Here is a 15,374-nt window from a genome sequence, read left to right as displayed (position 1 = left end):
CCTGGATGACCTCCAGACACAGGTTATGCAAGTGATGTCCGTTAAGTAATTGTGTATTCTTTAACGAGTTTTTAGTCAAGGACCTTGCCTTTATTAAATTTCGTTCGTGTGGGCAAGGTCATGACCCACCAACATTTATTTCAAAAACTTCGTGACCTAAACACGTGCATAATCATTGTGATGTGGTCACCTTTATTCACTTTAATACTTCCATGCCGTGTTTGATATGTTGAGAGCAGGAGTGCCAGTGGTATCGTATGTTGGTGAATCAAAAGACCCATTCGGCGACGTTTTAACAAGCACATGCGTGACGTAAAGCATAAAACTCCCGACACTTCATTTGTTAAACATTTTCTTTCTGCATACTAAAACTAGGAGGTTCGGCGTGATCAGAACCCTGGGCTGTAACGCTTTTGCAATGAAACAGTGGCTTCCCTACCGCAAATATTTGAATCGATCCATCTACGTAAGCTGAAACACTTAAATGTAAATATTGTATGTTGGAGAATCATGTAGTCTTCACCTGTGCATAGTTAGTGTGGTTATATCACCCGTGATTACCTGTATTTTGCCGGGTCGAAGTGTCGTTCATGTGTGTCATTGTGTTCCATATGCTGAGAAAAAGATTTGCATGCTGGTGTGTGCGCTGTCAACACTAGCCGGTATCTGATATCCGTTTTATCTTTGTACTTTTCGAATCACATGAGCTATGACCATGGGCGAAAATGGGTTCTAAATATATTCTACGTAACGTGTAAAACGTATGCAAGTATTGTAAGGACGTCATTTTAACTGAACTATTTACTAGACATGCCTTTCATTTCGCAAGTAATAAAATACAAATCTAGAAATCTAGTGCTAGAAATCTAGTCCCTATGGAAGAGGTACGTAGCCGGTTGCCAGTTCTGCATAACCTTTAGACTGAGTAGCCGTGGGAGAATGCTCCACACGGGAGTGTGCGGTGTGTAGGATAACATCTGCTGGCGAATACACCCCCCCCCCCCGAAAAAAGTCCTTAATTGTCCCCCACAAAGTGGCGACAAAACTGAATTAGTCTTGTGAATTCTCACAAAGACTAGGCATCGCATATCCCTGCAACGATTCTGTTAAGCTATTGCCCGATACAATGCATACCGAGCTGGAAACGCAAGGTGCCGGGAAACAGTGCACTAGAAGTAATGGAATTAATAATGGAAACAAACCACTCACTGCGTCTGATTTATGCCATGCCTGCATTTACTAGTACGACGGACAATATTGTCAACACTTTTTAAGAGGTGTCGTGATTAGTGACACGGCCGTCCCCGTTTCAACTCAGCTGTTGGATGGACACCAGTTGACCTTCGAAGAGGAACCACACAGCAGAGGTCTCTGAGACACGATCCCACATAATGACCACACATTCTTTAGGGTGGCTGATGCTCCATCAGCTGAGATGCAGCGATCGCGCAGCTTGATGTCTGACAGCTAAGCTGTGCTTTGACTCGGCTCTTTTGCACATTTGAGTATTGCCATTGATCATTGATGGTTCCGACGAATAGTGTCGAATGATCCGAACCGTCTGCGCATATGCTTTGAGCAAACGGTTATCACAATCACTAAGCATCAGACCACAATAATGTTAACGTGACTCGGGGAGGATCTGGCCACTACAATTTTTAGCAAAAGAGTGCCCACTGGCTCTGGGTGTGTGAAAAGAATAAGGTTGGATGGAAACATTTTCCTAACGTTGCAATAATCGCCTGCGCCATTTTGTGCTGTGCCGCATAAACAGGGGTATAGTTTTTTTTTCGGTTGAAGCATATATAAAAATGACATTTTCAGTAACGGAAAAATACATAGCATTAACACACATTAACCATACATTAAACATAAATTTATCTAAGTTTGTAAAAGAAAGCGGGCAAAATCCACGGAGAAGCCCGTTTTTGCTGCTTTTCGGACGATGTCGGGGTCCGCAGTTTCTTCCTGTTCAGCTCCCCGCAACGTATCTTGTATACCCACACCCTCGCACATGAGCGTGTCCTAATTCGGGTTGGGAACGTCCGCAAGTCTGCTTAAATAATTTTAGTTGATTGTTACGCATTTGTTTCAGCCGTCGGGAGGCTGAAGCTCCTCCTAGGTAACCAAACTGTGTCGCCTTCGCACTATCCGCAGCTGCTCGAAGTTCGGCGTTGACCCCGAGACCGTGTGATGTAACACACGACTTTAATGATGAATAATGATGAATTATCAGCGAAGGGCGGTGTACAAGCCTCATTTTTCAACCACATTTGCTCGCTTACGGACCGAGACGACATTAGCCGCTCCGACAAACACAAACACTGCATTCCTCACACCGACACCGTTAGCTGGTGTGCTTTGCGGTCCGACGTCGTGTCTGTCTTCCGCCCGCTCGCGTCACCGTCCCGTCTCTGTGCCGTTGCTGGGAGTGTTCGCTTCTGTGACCGTCCGCTCCGCCTGCCCCGCTAAGGTCACAGGGTTACCGTGTACCGCCCGCCGGCGGCGACGGCCACCAGCTCGGCCACGGACATCTCCTCGTCGGACGCCGCGCCGCGAGGCTTCCCGTCGCCGCCTGTGCGGCCTCGCATGGGACTGGAGTACCTGGGACGGCCCGTCGCCCGCGCCAGCAGCCTGGGTCGCTTTGACCGGCCGGCCGCAGCCGACGCCTGGCCGCGCGGCTGGCTGGCAGACCATTACCAGACCCTGCCACGGCTCTCGGCGCTGCCACTCGGCAGTCAACGTGACACGGCCTCAGGTCACCGACCCGTACCAGGTGAGACCCTCTGGCTGGGCCCGGAGTCGGCTGATGAGGGCGTGGGCGAACAGGAGCCCCGTCCCCCTCCCAGCCCCCGAACTTCTCCCGGCCGGCGTCGCAGACTGGTCCCGAGCGGCGACGAGCCCAGGTCGGCAGCGGGCGCACCTTCCAGACGGCGCGGCGCGTCCAGTGATCCACCGTACTCAGATCATCAGCGGGTCCGCCCTGCACCTGGGGACTTCGCGTCCACGTGCCGATCGCGCGCCACTCCTGAGCGCCCCGAGTCCTGGGAGGGGAGCCCGGCCGACCCCCGCGAGTACTGCGTGTCGCCGCCCAACTGGCGGCAACGGCCGGACCGTAGCGGCACCCTACCCGCCTGGCGAGGGGCGTGGAGCCCCGCTGCAAGGGGCCAGCACGCCGGTCAGGGCCAAGACGATTCCGGCGGCGATAAACGCGTGGATCCCGCCAAGATAGTACCAGCTGGGACGACTACCGACTCGTTTTTATCAGCTCCGACTCGTCGCGCGAACTCGGAGCGTGGACGTGCGGCGGGAGTGCCGCGGCTCACGCGCCGCCGCCGATTCGAGTGGCGCGGACTCGGAGCGCGGCTTCCTGGAGGAGGCCGACTGGGAGCGTACAGACGGCACGCGGGCCGCGCGCCGCGCCGCCGGCCCGCTGCCGGCGCCGGCCGGCGCACCACCCTCGACCCGCCACTGTCGGCACAAAGCCGCAGTCAAGGTCAGCGCCGGCATGGGGAGCAGGGCAGCGCCGGACGCGCTCGCGCTCGCGCGCGCGGACGCCCGCGCCGTCGCTCCTTGCGGCCGGCCTCGGGCCGTTGGTCGCCCCCAGGGGTGCGGTGGGAACGCGATGATCGCGGTAGACGCGGTCAGACGCCGTCTCCGAGCCTGGAGACGCAGGTGGTCGAGATGGAGTTGATCGATTTCGGTCAGGAGGCCGCGTTGCGAGAGAGAATGGGCCGCAGTGACAGGACGCGGGCGGAGGCTGGGAGATCACCGTGTGCTGTAACGCCATCGACATATACCTCGGAGAATGTCGGCGCGCGACGAGATGAAACAACCGCGACGAATGCAGTGAGCACGACCCACACATACGACACCGTTCCGCATATCGGTCCAGATCCACAGCTCGAGAGGTGCCGCAATCTAGTCCTGTCAGAAATCCGGCAACGTAGCAAAACAAGGTCATGAATCAGGCAGAGAACGCGCGCCCCCTGGAAAGTCCCCGCATTGTCTACGACGACCATTGGGTGCGCGTCATCATCGGACAGAGCGCTGGGTTCGGCGCGGACGGGGCGGATGCGGGTCGCGACTCGCCGGGGTCGACAGCGTCGAGCGCGCTGGCCAGCGTCCGCCCGCGGCGCTCGCAAAGCTTTGCCGAGCCTGGCCGGCCGCCGGCGCGCCGGCCGCCGCAGCGCCACGCCAGCCTGAGCTGCCGTATCGCACGATGCGCATCGGCTGATAGCGGCGATAACGGCGCGCGCTGCGGCGGGCAGTGGCGTCAGGCGAGCACCCCGGCCGGGTCCGAACAGCGCTGGATCGGCAGCGAGCCGCGGCCGGCGCCGAGCGGCGCCAGCAGGTTCGGACGAGGAGAGAGGCGGGCGCGCGGCCGGCCCGCGGGCACCAGCCGCGGCAAGTGGCGCCGCGCCGCCCGGCCGCCAGTGTCAGCCGGGCGGCCGCCGCGGAGGCTGCGCGCACAGCACGGCCGTGCCGCTCACCGTCCCACCACCTACCGCGACGCCGCGCAGCCGGCCAGGCGCGCAGCGACGGCGGCGCCACGTCCGAGACGGCCTCAGTGTCTGACGCGGAGGAGACGGCGCCGCGGCACCGCACCAGCGACTACAGCGGTTCACTCTCAAACCTCCCCGAGGCCGGCGTCGACTCGCTCAGCTCGGACATGGAGGAGGAGAACCGCAAGAACGCGGCCGTGTCGGCGCTCGACGACGCCGGCTCGTGCCGCATTGAACAGTGCGCGCCCGAGTCCAAGGTGGACGACTCAGAGTCGGACGAGTCCACGTGTGAATACGACCTGTTGGACGCGGCCCGAGCGGTACGACCGCGACCGGGCCGTCAACAGGATTCCGACTGAGAGCGAGAGCTCTGCGACGGCCGACACCACGCGCTCGGACGACTCGGACAGCTCCGACTCGGAGACGCACGTCAAGCGCACGTACGTGCTCAACGCCAGCTCGTCGGTGGAGGAAATGCTGGACAGCGGCACCGACTCGCCGCTGACGGTGGACGCCCGGGCGACGTCCCCGGCGCCGGCGCGCGTCGCCGGCTCCCGGTCGCCGGGCACGACCGGCGAGACCGGTCCTGCGGCGGCGCAGCAGGCCGATGGCGCCGAGCCGGACACGGGGCAGACGTACGCCGCTGGTGCCGAGCCGGACACGGGACAGGCCGACGCCGCTGGTGCCGGCCGAGTACAGGCAGACGCCGCTGGTGCCGGCCCAGGACAGGCGGACGCCACTGGTGCCGAGCCCGACACGGGACAGGCGGACGCCACTGGTGCCGAGCCCGACACGGGACAGGCGGACGCCGCTGGTGCCAAGCCGCACACAGGACAGGCAGACTCCGCTGGTGCCGGCCCAGGACAGGCGGACGCCGCTGGCTCGGGTGCGGCACAAGTGAATGCTGCCGATCCGGACACGAAGCATGCTGACGCTCATCAGCTCGTCACGACCTGTGCGAAAACGGTCATAGTCACTGACACGGCGGGACAGGAAAGGTCAGCTTCTGATGCGGTGAGCTCGCCGAGGCAAAGCCCTCCTAATATAGTGAAGCCGGCAGGCGTGAAGCATCTCGATGTGGTCGAGTCGGCGACAATGCTGTCTGCCAACGAGGCAGGCTGGACAGACACGAGTGCGGTGTACGTAGTGGGTTTTACGGAACTGAATTCTCCTGCAACATCCGACTCTAGGACTGAGGGCGTCATGGAAGCACCAAGTGTGGACAGTGCGAGTGCGCCAGAAACAGTGGACGCACGCGATGCGAGTGCTTCGGAATCAGTGCGGTCAGTGGAGGCGGCGAGTGGCGAGTGCGGCCCTGCTGTGTGCCTGGCCGAGGATGCAGCACAGGCAGCCGTCCCGGATGGCTCCGCGACTGAGGTAGAGCTAAACAAAGAAGCCAGTGCTCCGACAACTGGTGCGGCCCCGACCGGGGCTGAGGCTGAGCGACACGCGGTGAGTGGCGAGCCGGTGGCCACCCCTCAGTCTTCAGAAGCAGATGTCACGGCGCACGTATACCTGTCGTCTTGCGCGGTGGCTCCCAGCTTCTCTGTTTCACATGAGCTTAGAACGGATGTAGGCGTCCGGTCGCGGTTAGCTAGTCCAGAGTCCGTCCCAGAGAAGACTCGAGTCGACGCAGAAGGCTCGGGCGTCACTACCCGAGGTGCGGCAACGGGTGCGATAGCGCTGGACGGGGCGCAGCCAAATGACATTTCGGTAATCGAGGCGGTTTCATCAAATTCGGAACATAGCGTAAACAATGTTGCCCCATTCAGAGCCGTTGGGCATCTTTCACCGTCTCAGTCAATATCCGCCGCTTCTGAAGATGAGCTGAAACCGAACGAGGGTAGTCTATCGTCATCGGCTGCTGCTCAGGCCTGGCCAGGCGAGTTGAAGCTAGCGACATCAGATTCAACAGATACGTTAAATTCTACGGTCGCATCTGAACCTCATTTAACTCAACCTGAGTTTGTTTCCGGTACTCGAGCAGACAAGGCAATCCGCGAGGCATCTACCGGAGAATTACGCCTAGATGGCGCTGGTATGGTGTACCATGATGTTTCCGAATCCGTGTCGTCAGAGGTAAAAGTGGAGACAGCAAGCGCCGTTCAGACCAACAACACAGGGATCGTGCACAGTGACGACAAACTGGAACCATCGGATGTGCCCGGCTGTGAGTCGGGACCGCTCGGGCGTTCGGACGGCCCGCAGCAAGAGGCGACTCCCGAGGGCGAGGTCCCGTCAGGAAAACTGTCGGAGTGTACTGCATCGGAGACGGGTCCGAGGCCATCCCCAGAGGGGGAGCGTCTTATCGGAGATGATTTAACATGTGTGGAGCCGGCGGCAGACGACTCGGCCCCAGTTGACCCTGAATCCGCTACGCTAGGGGACAAAACCACAGCGGTTCTTATCGTGCCGGCCGGTTCAAATGTCACAGGGCCTGAGGACGACACAGCGACAGGCGGTCCAACAGCAGCCTGCCATGATGCAGCGGGCACGGGGGCGAACGGCTCAAAACCAGGCAAAACTGAAGCTACTGAATCGCAGGAAAAGCCTGTCGCTGAGACTGTGGCACAACCCAATCCCCGTGGGAGAGATGGTTCGGGGGGTCACGGTTCGGGTTTAGACAGCGCTTCTTATGATAAGTCTGCAGGTGACGAACAGAGGCTAAGCGGCTCTCCTGCCGATGAAGAAGATGGGGAGTCCACTCAGCTGGATTTGGCGCAAGGCGGTACTGAAGCTGATGCGGTTAGAGACAACGCAGCAGACCGTCAGGCGCCAGCCGGTCCTGCTGCCGGCGCAGAAGAGCAGCGGTCGGCCGCTGAGGATGCGACACCAGACTGTCCAGTTGGTGAATTAGTGGAGGAGAAGCCAGCTGTTGACGATCTGACGTCACACCGGCCAGCTGCTGAGGGGGCGGGAGAGAAAGCAGTTGCTGAAGCTTCGACGCAGCATGGCCCGGCGGCTGACGCAAGGGAAGTGAAGCCAGCGGCTGAAGACCCGATGGAAAACAGTTTAGCTGCGCGCGCGGTAGAGAAGAAGCCAGCTGTTGACGATGCGATGCCTGGTAGTTCAGATGCAGATGCGGGAAAGAGAGAGGCCGCTGCGGAAGATCCGACGCCAAACATTCCATTTGCTGACGCCGCGGAAGAAAAACCAGCTGCTGAATCTCTGACACCGGGGTGCCCAGCTGCTGACGCAGTGGAAGAACTGACTTCAGACAGACCAGCTGCTGTCACAGCTGAGGAAGAGCCAGCGGCTGAAGATCCGTCGCGTGACAGTCCAGCTTCTCACGCGGTGGAGAAGAAGCCAGACGCTGAAGACCTGGCGTCGAACGGTGCCACTGCTGACGCGGTGGACGAGAAGCCGGCTAAAGATGTGACCCCATGCGATCTAGTTGCTGATTCGGTGGAGGAGAAACCTGCTGCTGCTGCACCGCCACCATTGGCTCTCTCTGCCGAGACATTGAAAGAGAAGCCAGCCAGTGACTCGGCAATGACACTCATCAGCCCCGATGATGATCAAAAGCAAGAGAACGCAGACATTAAAATGAAGGCACGGGTCAGTTTTGAGACTGAAGCTGTGCTCACCGTAGATGCTACTGAACAGGTGTCAGACGGTCTTGATACAGACAGGGCTGGAAATTCACCAGCTGATGACCAGACGAAATGCGCTTCCGACGCCAACACCAATGAGAATACTGCAGTTATATGTGCGCCAAGTCCCCCTGGTGAGACGACAGAGGAGCTGGTTATTGGCCCAATGGAAGATAGTGATCAAGCCAACAAAAAGGGTGATGAGGTGCTTCCAGCTGTCGCCCTGCCGCTTGCTACGTCTGAGCCAGATGTATCTGCACCGGAGAATGTCGTGAACCCAACACCTGTCGGCCATGAGGCCGTCGGTCCAGCAGATGTCAGTTGCGAGGCAGTCAGCCCGACAGCTGTCAGCTCCGAGGTCGTCAGCCCGACAGCTGTCAGCTCCGAGGTCGTCAGTCCAACAGCCGTCAGCTCCGAGGCCGTCAGCCCATCAGCTGACGGTTCCGAGGCAGTCAGCCCAACGGATGTCAGCTGCGAGGCAGGCAGCCTAACAGCTGCCAGCCCCGAGGCCATCAGCCCATTAGCTGTCAGCTCCGAGGCCGTCAGCCCAACAGCCGTCAGTTCTGAGGCCACCAGCCCAACAGCTGTCAGCTGCGAGGCCGTCAGCCCAACAGCTGTCAGCTCTGAGGTTACCAGTCCAACAGCTGTCAGTTCGGAGGTTATCAGCAGCTGTCAGCAGCTTTCATCGGCAGCTGCCAGTTCTGAGCCCGTCAACGCAGCAACTGTCGGCTCTGAGACTGTCAGCCCAGCAGTTGCCAGCTCTGAGTCCGCCAGCTCAACAGTTATCAGTTCTAAGCCGGTCAGCCCAGCGGCCATCAGCGCTGATGTTGTAATCCCAACAGCTGTCAGCTCCGAGACCGTCAGCCCAGCAACTGTCAGCCCGGAGACCGCCAGCCCGGAGGATGTCAAGCCTGAGGCTGTCAGCCCACCGGCTGCCAGTTGTGAGGCGGGCAGCGCAGCAACCATTACCACAGTTGCCAGCCCCTCAGGGGAACCTTCCCCAACTGATGTGCTCACCCCGGTGAGCGCTGATGGCGGCGACGCGGCGTCACTTCGCCTGACGTCTATCACAGCGCCAGTGGATAGCGTCGCTGTTGCCCCAGCTCAAGCTGCGGGCCCGGTCGATGCTGGTAGTGAAAAGCCGACGACCGATGTGTCGATGCTGGCGGGCCCTCACACCTGTGAGGTCAGAGAGGAGACCGTCGGTGTCGGTGCTGCATCTGTCAGTCCTGATGCCAAAGCCGAGGGCAGGACTGCCGAGCGGTCCGACCCGGAGGCCAGTCAGCCCACTTCAGCGGAAGAAAGTCTCGCCACGGGCGCGCCGACGCTGGAAGTCTCCCAACTGGGCGCCTCAGGCGAAGCCCCAGAGGCGGGCGAGCCACCACCAGTCTGCTTGGAGTCCGGCAGCACTGGCGAGGCCTCGCAGACTGTCAGCCGGACAGCCGTCATCGAGGCGACGGACGGAGCTGACGGGCACCTTGGAGTGGACGACTCGGGCACTGTGACTGTCGGCCGGACAGCCGTCATCGAGGCGACGGAAGGGGCTGACGGGCACCTTGGAGTGGACGACTCGGGCACTGTGGCTGTCGGCCGGACAGCCGTCATCGAGGCAACGGACGGGGCTGACGGCCACCTTGGGGTGGTCGACTCGGGCACTGTGGTCCGGACAGGCAGTACCTCAGGGGACCGTCTCGTGGCAGACGCTGCTGGGGAAGCGCGAGAGAAGAATTATCCCACACTAGGCGACCTTAGTGCTGATGAAGCTCGAGAAAATACGCGGTCGGAAACGGTGCAATTGACCGCCGAGGCGGCTGTGAAGGATGGGCAGGCATCGGCTAAAACGTATGCGTCAGTCCTCAGCTCTGGCCTGGGCCCGGTGAGCTCGACTGCGTCAGTCCCCAGCTCTGGTGTGGACTTGGCGAGCTCGACACCCGCCGTTTCGCAGGCTGCTAAGGTTGAGGAAAACCCTTTGTCTGGCATTTTATCATCATCGAACAGCGGACCTGACAGTGAGGAAGGTGAGCCTGTGATGAAGCCCGATGCGACATCAGTCGGCAGCGGCATCCGTAGCGCTGCGACCAAGGTGACGGACATCTCGACGGTGGCCGAGAAAGCTGCCGGCCTGGACGAGGAGAGACACACGGAGGCCGTCGCTGTACCGGTCGCCGGTGGGACAGAAGTCGCCGAGCGGGAGGGGGTGGATACTGATCCCATTCCAGTCAGGTCCGGTGTTCACGGCTCTGACTCCGGGGAGGCTGCTGCGTGTCAGCGTTCGATAACAGAAATTCCGGAAGCTGCCTCATCCGATCAGCAACTCGAGGTTGGATGTCCATCATCGACAGACGTTTCTGCTGGTACATGCAAACCAAACCCGACGGCTGAAGGCTCCCAGGCAGGTGATCCTGACCTTAACGAAGCCGCCCGGCAGCTCAGGGCTGGCGGCGTAATGCCCGCGGCTTTGGACAGCAGCGCACCCCAGGAAAAGATGTCAGGCAGTGACTCAACGGACCCCGGAGAGGCCGCCAAAACCGAGGAAAAGGATGGAGACGGCGACCCGCCAGCCGCCAGTCCCAGTACCGCTGCCAACGAGGAAAAGCCGGCGATGGACGAGTGCAGAGGCACGCCACCTGGCGCTGACCCCGGTGAGAACACACCCACAACCGGCCACGTGACGTCGGACAAGCCGGAAGGGGACTCGGCTGACCCAGAAACCGTCACGGTCGACCAAAGGCCGGCCAGCTCAGCGGTGCCGCCAGCCGGGCCGTCCGTGGACCCGATCGACGCCGTGTCCGTCGGCCCTATGTCTGCGGCTGTAGGCTCGCCGGATCCAGTCGACCCGGCGCGCGATAGTCAGGTGACAGTTTGTCGAAACAGCGTGGATAACGCGGCGTCAGTCTGTCCAGAGGCCACTGATACCCCGGCGTCAGACTGTCCAGAGGCCACTGATACCCCGGTGTCAGTCTGTCCAGAGGCCACTGATACCCCGGCGTCGGTCTGTCCAGAGGCCACTGATACCCCGGCGTCAGTCTGTCCAGAGGCCACTGATACCCCGGCGTCAGACTGTCCAGAGGCCACTGATACCCCGGCGTCAGTCTGTCCAGAGGTCACTGATACCCCGGCGTCAGTCTGTCCAGAGGCCACTGATACCCCGGCGTCAGTCTGTCCAGAGGCCACTGATACCCCAGCGTCAATCTGTCCAGAGGCCACTGATACCCCGGCGTCAGTCTGTCCAGAGGCCACTGATACCCCGGCGTCAGTCTGTCCAGAGGCCACTGATACCCCGGCGTCAGTCTGTCCAGAGGTCACTGATACCCCGGCGTCAGTCCATCCAGACGTTACGGACACCCCAGAGTCAGTCCGTACAGAGGTCACTGATACCCCGGCGCCAGTCTGTCCAGAGGCCACTGATACCCCGGCGTCAGTCTGTCCAGAGGCCACTGATACCCCGGCGTCAGTCTGTCCAGAGGCCACTGATACCCCGGCGTCAGTCTGTCCAGAGGCCACTGATACCCCGGCGTCAGTCTGTCCAGAGGCCACTGATACCCCGGTATCAGTCCATCCAGAGGTCACTGACACCCCGGCGTCAGCCCATCCAGACGTTACGGACACCCCAGAGTCAGTCCGTACAGAGGTCACTGATACCCCGGCGCCAGTCTGCCCAGACGCCACTGACACCCAGGCGTCAGTCTGCCCAGACATCACCGACACCCCGACGTCAGTCCATTCAGACGTCACGGATACCCCGGTGTCAGTCTGCCCAGACATCAGCGACACCCCAGCGTCAGTCTGTCCAGACGTCACGGACACCCCGGCATCAGTGTGTCCAGACATCAATGGCGCCCCAGCGTCAGTCATTCCAGACGTCACAGACACCCCGGCATCAGTGTGTCCAGACGTTACGGGCACACCAGCGTCAGCCTGTCCAGACGTCAGCGACACCCCAGCGTCAGCCTGTCCAGACGTCAGCGACACCCCAGCGTCAGTCTGTCCAGACGTCACCAACACACTGGCATCAGTCTGTCCAGACGTCAGCGATACCCCAGCGTCAGTCTGTCCAGACGTCACGGACACCACGGCGTCAGTCTGTCCAGACGTCAGGGACACCCCAACGACAGTCTGTCCAGACGTCGTGGACACCCCGGCGTCAGTCTGTTCCGACGTCAGCGACAGCCCAGCGTCAGTCTGTCCAGACGTCACCAACACTCCGGCGTCAGTCTTCCCAGACGTCACGGACACGCCTGCGCTGGACGCCACGGAATCACCGGCGTCCGTCGGACCGGAACTTGACGCAGCAGCGCCACGCCAGAAGCCGGCAGCGTGCGTCCGGGCTGACCCGGCCGGGGCCGTCCCGTCCACCGACGGCCGGGGGCCGGCCGACTCAGAACGCCGCCCAGCTGATACGGTGGCCGGCCGCGCCGCTGACGAAACGGCGGCGCCCGTCGCGCCAGCCGCCGCCATGGTCACGCAAACCGGTCCTGGTCAGGGCCCTGCCGCACCTGAGTCATTAGCCCTTAGCCCTGAAGCCTGTAAAAATCCGCACAATGGGCCGGCCGGCTCAGCTGCGGCGGCGGACGGCATGGCCGGCGGCGGGCCAGCCGCCGCCGGCGCGCGGGGGTTGAGCGGCCGCGACTGCAGGGGTGAGCAGCCCGCCGCGCTGACGGCCGGTGACACCCCTGCCGCCAGGTGCGGCGAGCGGCGCGCCGCGTCCCCGCGCCCGGCCGCCGCAGAAACGGACCGCTCGATTGTATTGACTGCCGACGGCGGCGCGGCCGCCGCGAAACCGCAGATGGGCGGCGGAGCGGGCGCGGCTCCGCGCGACGCCAGTGGGCCCAGCAGCGGCGGCGCGCGCGCCGGCGAGGCCAGCGCCCCGGGCGAAAGTGAGCGGCCGCGGGCGGAGCCGGACGAGGGCGGGCCAGCGGCGCGCGGCTTTGTCAGCGTGGTGGCCGTGGGCGCGGCCGGCAGCACGGTGGTGCACACGGCCGCTGGCAGCGGCGGCGACGACAGGCCTCCCGTCACCGTCACTAACGTGACGGGTGTCGAGCGCGCCGCGCGCGGCAACGTGGCTACCGTGGAGGTGACCGACTCGCCGGCGGGCGCGCAGCCCGAGGGCGCGCCGGCCGCGCGGCGCGTCCCCCCTGAGGAGGTGGAGGTGGTGACGGACGAGAAGACCAACTCGGTGCTGGTGACGGGAGAGGTGCGGCCGGCGCCGGACGAGCTGCGCAGTCTCATAGCGCGCTCGCGCCAGGCGCGCGACGAGTTCGTGCAGATGACGGTGGGCCGTGGCATCTCGCCAGAGCCGGCGTCGCGCCTCGCCGACTACTTCGCCGGCCTGGACGCACCGGCGCCGACGCCCGGGCGGCGCGGACCGCGAACCCCTGAGGTGCGGCGCCGCCAGCGCTCGCCGGACGGCGCTGAGCGGCGCGTCAGCACCGACGGCGAGATGCCAGATGACTTCGACGACGGCTTCGACTTCGGCGGCGGCGACGACGACGAGTACGGCTACGACCACTTCGACTCGGACGAGCGCTACTCGATGGAGGAGCAGGAGTCGTTCAGCGACGCGTCGCAGGAGGAGGCGTACACGGAGGAGGAGATGCGGGGACTGAGCCGGCCACTGGACTTCACACTAACCACCATCATCGAGGAGAGCTGCGAGGAGAGCGACGTCGATGAGCGCGCCGCCAAGGAACGCACACCCACCGCTGACCCGTCATCGGAGCTCGAGAAGTACTTCTTCTTCGGCCTGGGCAACGGGCCGTACGAGCCGCGCAAGGTCGGCAACGAGGAGAGCGAGTGCAACGACTCGTTCAGCAGCGACGCGTCAGCCTCGGTGTACAGCGAGCTGTTGGACACGGAGGACGCCGACGGTGACCCGGTGGAGCAGGCCGCGGCGCGCTACTTCAACAAGGGCTTCCTGGGCCTGGGTCTGGTGCGGCAGCCGTCGATTCGCTCTGCTGGCGAAGACTCTGAGGTCCAGACGGACGGCAGCGGTAGCGTTGGCAGCGACTCCGAGGGTCAGCCATCTCCCGAGCAGCGGCGCAAAAAGGTCACGCGCTCCCGCTACCGGGCGCAGTCGGGTGACGTCAGCGGCAGCGGCGGCGACGTGTCGGCGCGCGAGGTGTCCGACAAGAGCGACGGTACGTCCAGTGACGAGGACAACCCGCCCGATCCGACCGCCGACGAGACGGCCTTCGAGAAGACGGACGGCCAGTTCGACACGATTAAACGGCGCAAGAAGAAGAAGCTGCTGGCGTCCGGCGGCGACCACTCGGACCGCGAGACGGCCCTGGAGAAGGTGGCTCGCGCGATGGAGGAGCCGGCGGCGCTGGCCGTGGCGCGAGCGCCGGAGCCGCTGGCCGCGCCGGACGCTGGCCGCGATGCCAGTCTCCACCAGCTGGACAAGACGGGCGAGGCGCGCCAGAGCCGCGACAGCGGCTTCCTAGGCAGCTCGGACGACCTGCTGAAGGAGGCGGTAATCAAGGAGACGGAGGAGCGGCCAGAGGAGGCGGCCAATCGCGTGACGCCCGACTCATCGGACAGTGAGGGCACGGCGCGCAAGACCAGCTCGGTCTCCGGCTCGCAGCGGTCCGCCTCCGGTGAGGAAGGCGCCGCCGGCGGCAGGAGGTCGACTACACCGTCAGCCAAGGCCAGAGACGCCGCCGGCCAGGCGGCCAGTTCGCCGGGCGCCAAAACGCGCAACAAGGTAATCCGCAAGGACTCGTTCAACAACTGGAGTTCGGACGAGGAGACCAACATCCTGATGGGCCGTCTGCGACAGTTCTTCCGCACGACCATCTTCAGCGCGCCGCGCACGGACGTGCACGGTCCGCAGGCGAAGCCGGCCCAGCTGCTTTCGTTCGAGAGCGAGCTCACGCGCATGATGAAGAGCGTGCCTGGCATCAACGAGGCGCAGGTGCGCGAGATTGTTGAATACCTGAGCAGCGAGGACACGTGGAGCGACTCGTACGACAGCTCCGACTACACGAGCAGTGACCTGGAGGGCGCGTACGCCGCCTTCAACCCGGCGCAGCCCGACTTCATGACGCAGATCCAGAAGCAGATCTCGCAGAGCTGCCAGCAGATCATCCAGAAGTACGACGGCTCGGACGCGCCGCCGCCGCCGCCCGTCCAGCCGCCCGCGCCGGCGGCCGCCGCGCCGGCCGAGCCCAACGACGCTGTGGCCGTGTACGAACGGTTGATGGGCAGCTTGCGCGGCCTGTCGCAGCCGACGCAGCCGCCGCCGCCCTGTGCCCGCCTCGCCTCCCATGCTCACTAA

General features: G+C 62.6%; 2 protein-coding genes across 2 annotated transcripts; both read left to right on the top strand.

The window, feature by feature from the left end:
* Nucleotides 1-4,506: 4,506 nt before the first annotated feature.
* LOC119102301 (dentin sialophosphoprotein) lies at nucleotides 4,507-7,716 on the top strand (the record flags this gene model as incomplete). Its single annotated transcript, XM_037225666.1, is given in 3 exon segments — nucleotides 4,507-4,806; nucleotides 4,853-5,012; nucleotides 7,693-7,716. Coding segments are annotated over 3 exon segments (484 nt in total), but the record flags the coding sequence as incomplete, so codon positions are not given.
* A 1,176-nt stretch (nucleotides 7,717-8,892) lies between these two features.
* On the top strand, nucleotides 8,893-15,374 carry LOC119102299 (uncharacterized; the record flags this gene model as incomplete). Its single annotated transcript, XM_037225665.1, is given in 2 exon segments — nucleotides 8,893-11,068; nucleotides 13,040-15,374. Coding segments are annotated over 2 exon segments (4,511 nt in total), but the record flags the coding sequence as incomplete, so codon positions are not given.

The sequence above is a fragment of the Pollicipes pollicipes genome, unplaced genomic scaffold, assembly GCF_011947565.3.
Source record: "Pollicipes pollicipes isolate AB1234 unplaced genomic scaffold, Ppol_2.1 Scaffold_5724;HRSCAF=6776_pilon_pilon_pilon, whole genome shotgun sequence".
NCBI lineage: Eukaryota > Metazoa > Arthropoda > Thecostraca > Pollicipedomorpha > Pollicipedidae > Pollicipes > Pollicipes pollicipes.
The sequence above is the reverse complement of the archived record's forward strand: the minus strand, read 5'-3'. Positions and strand labels throughout refer to the sequence as shown.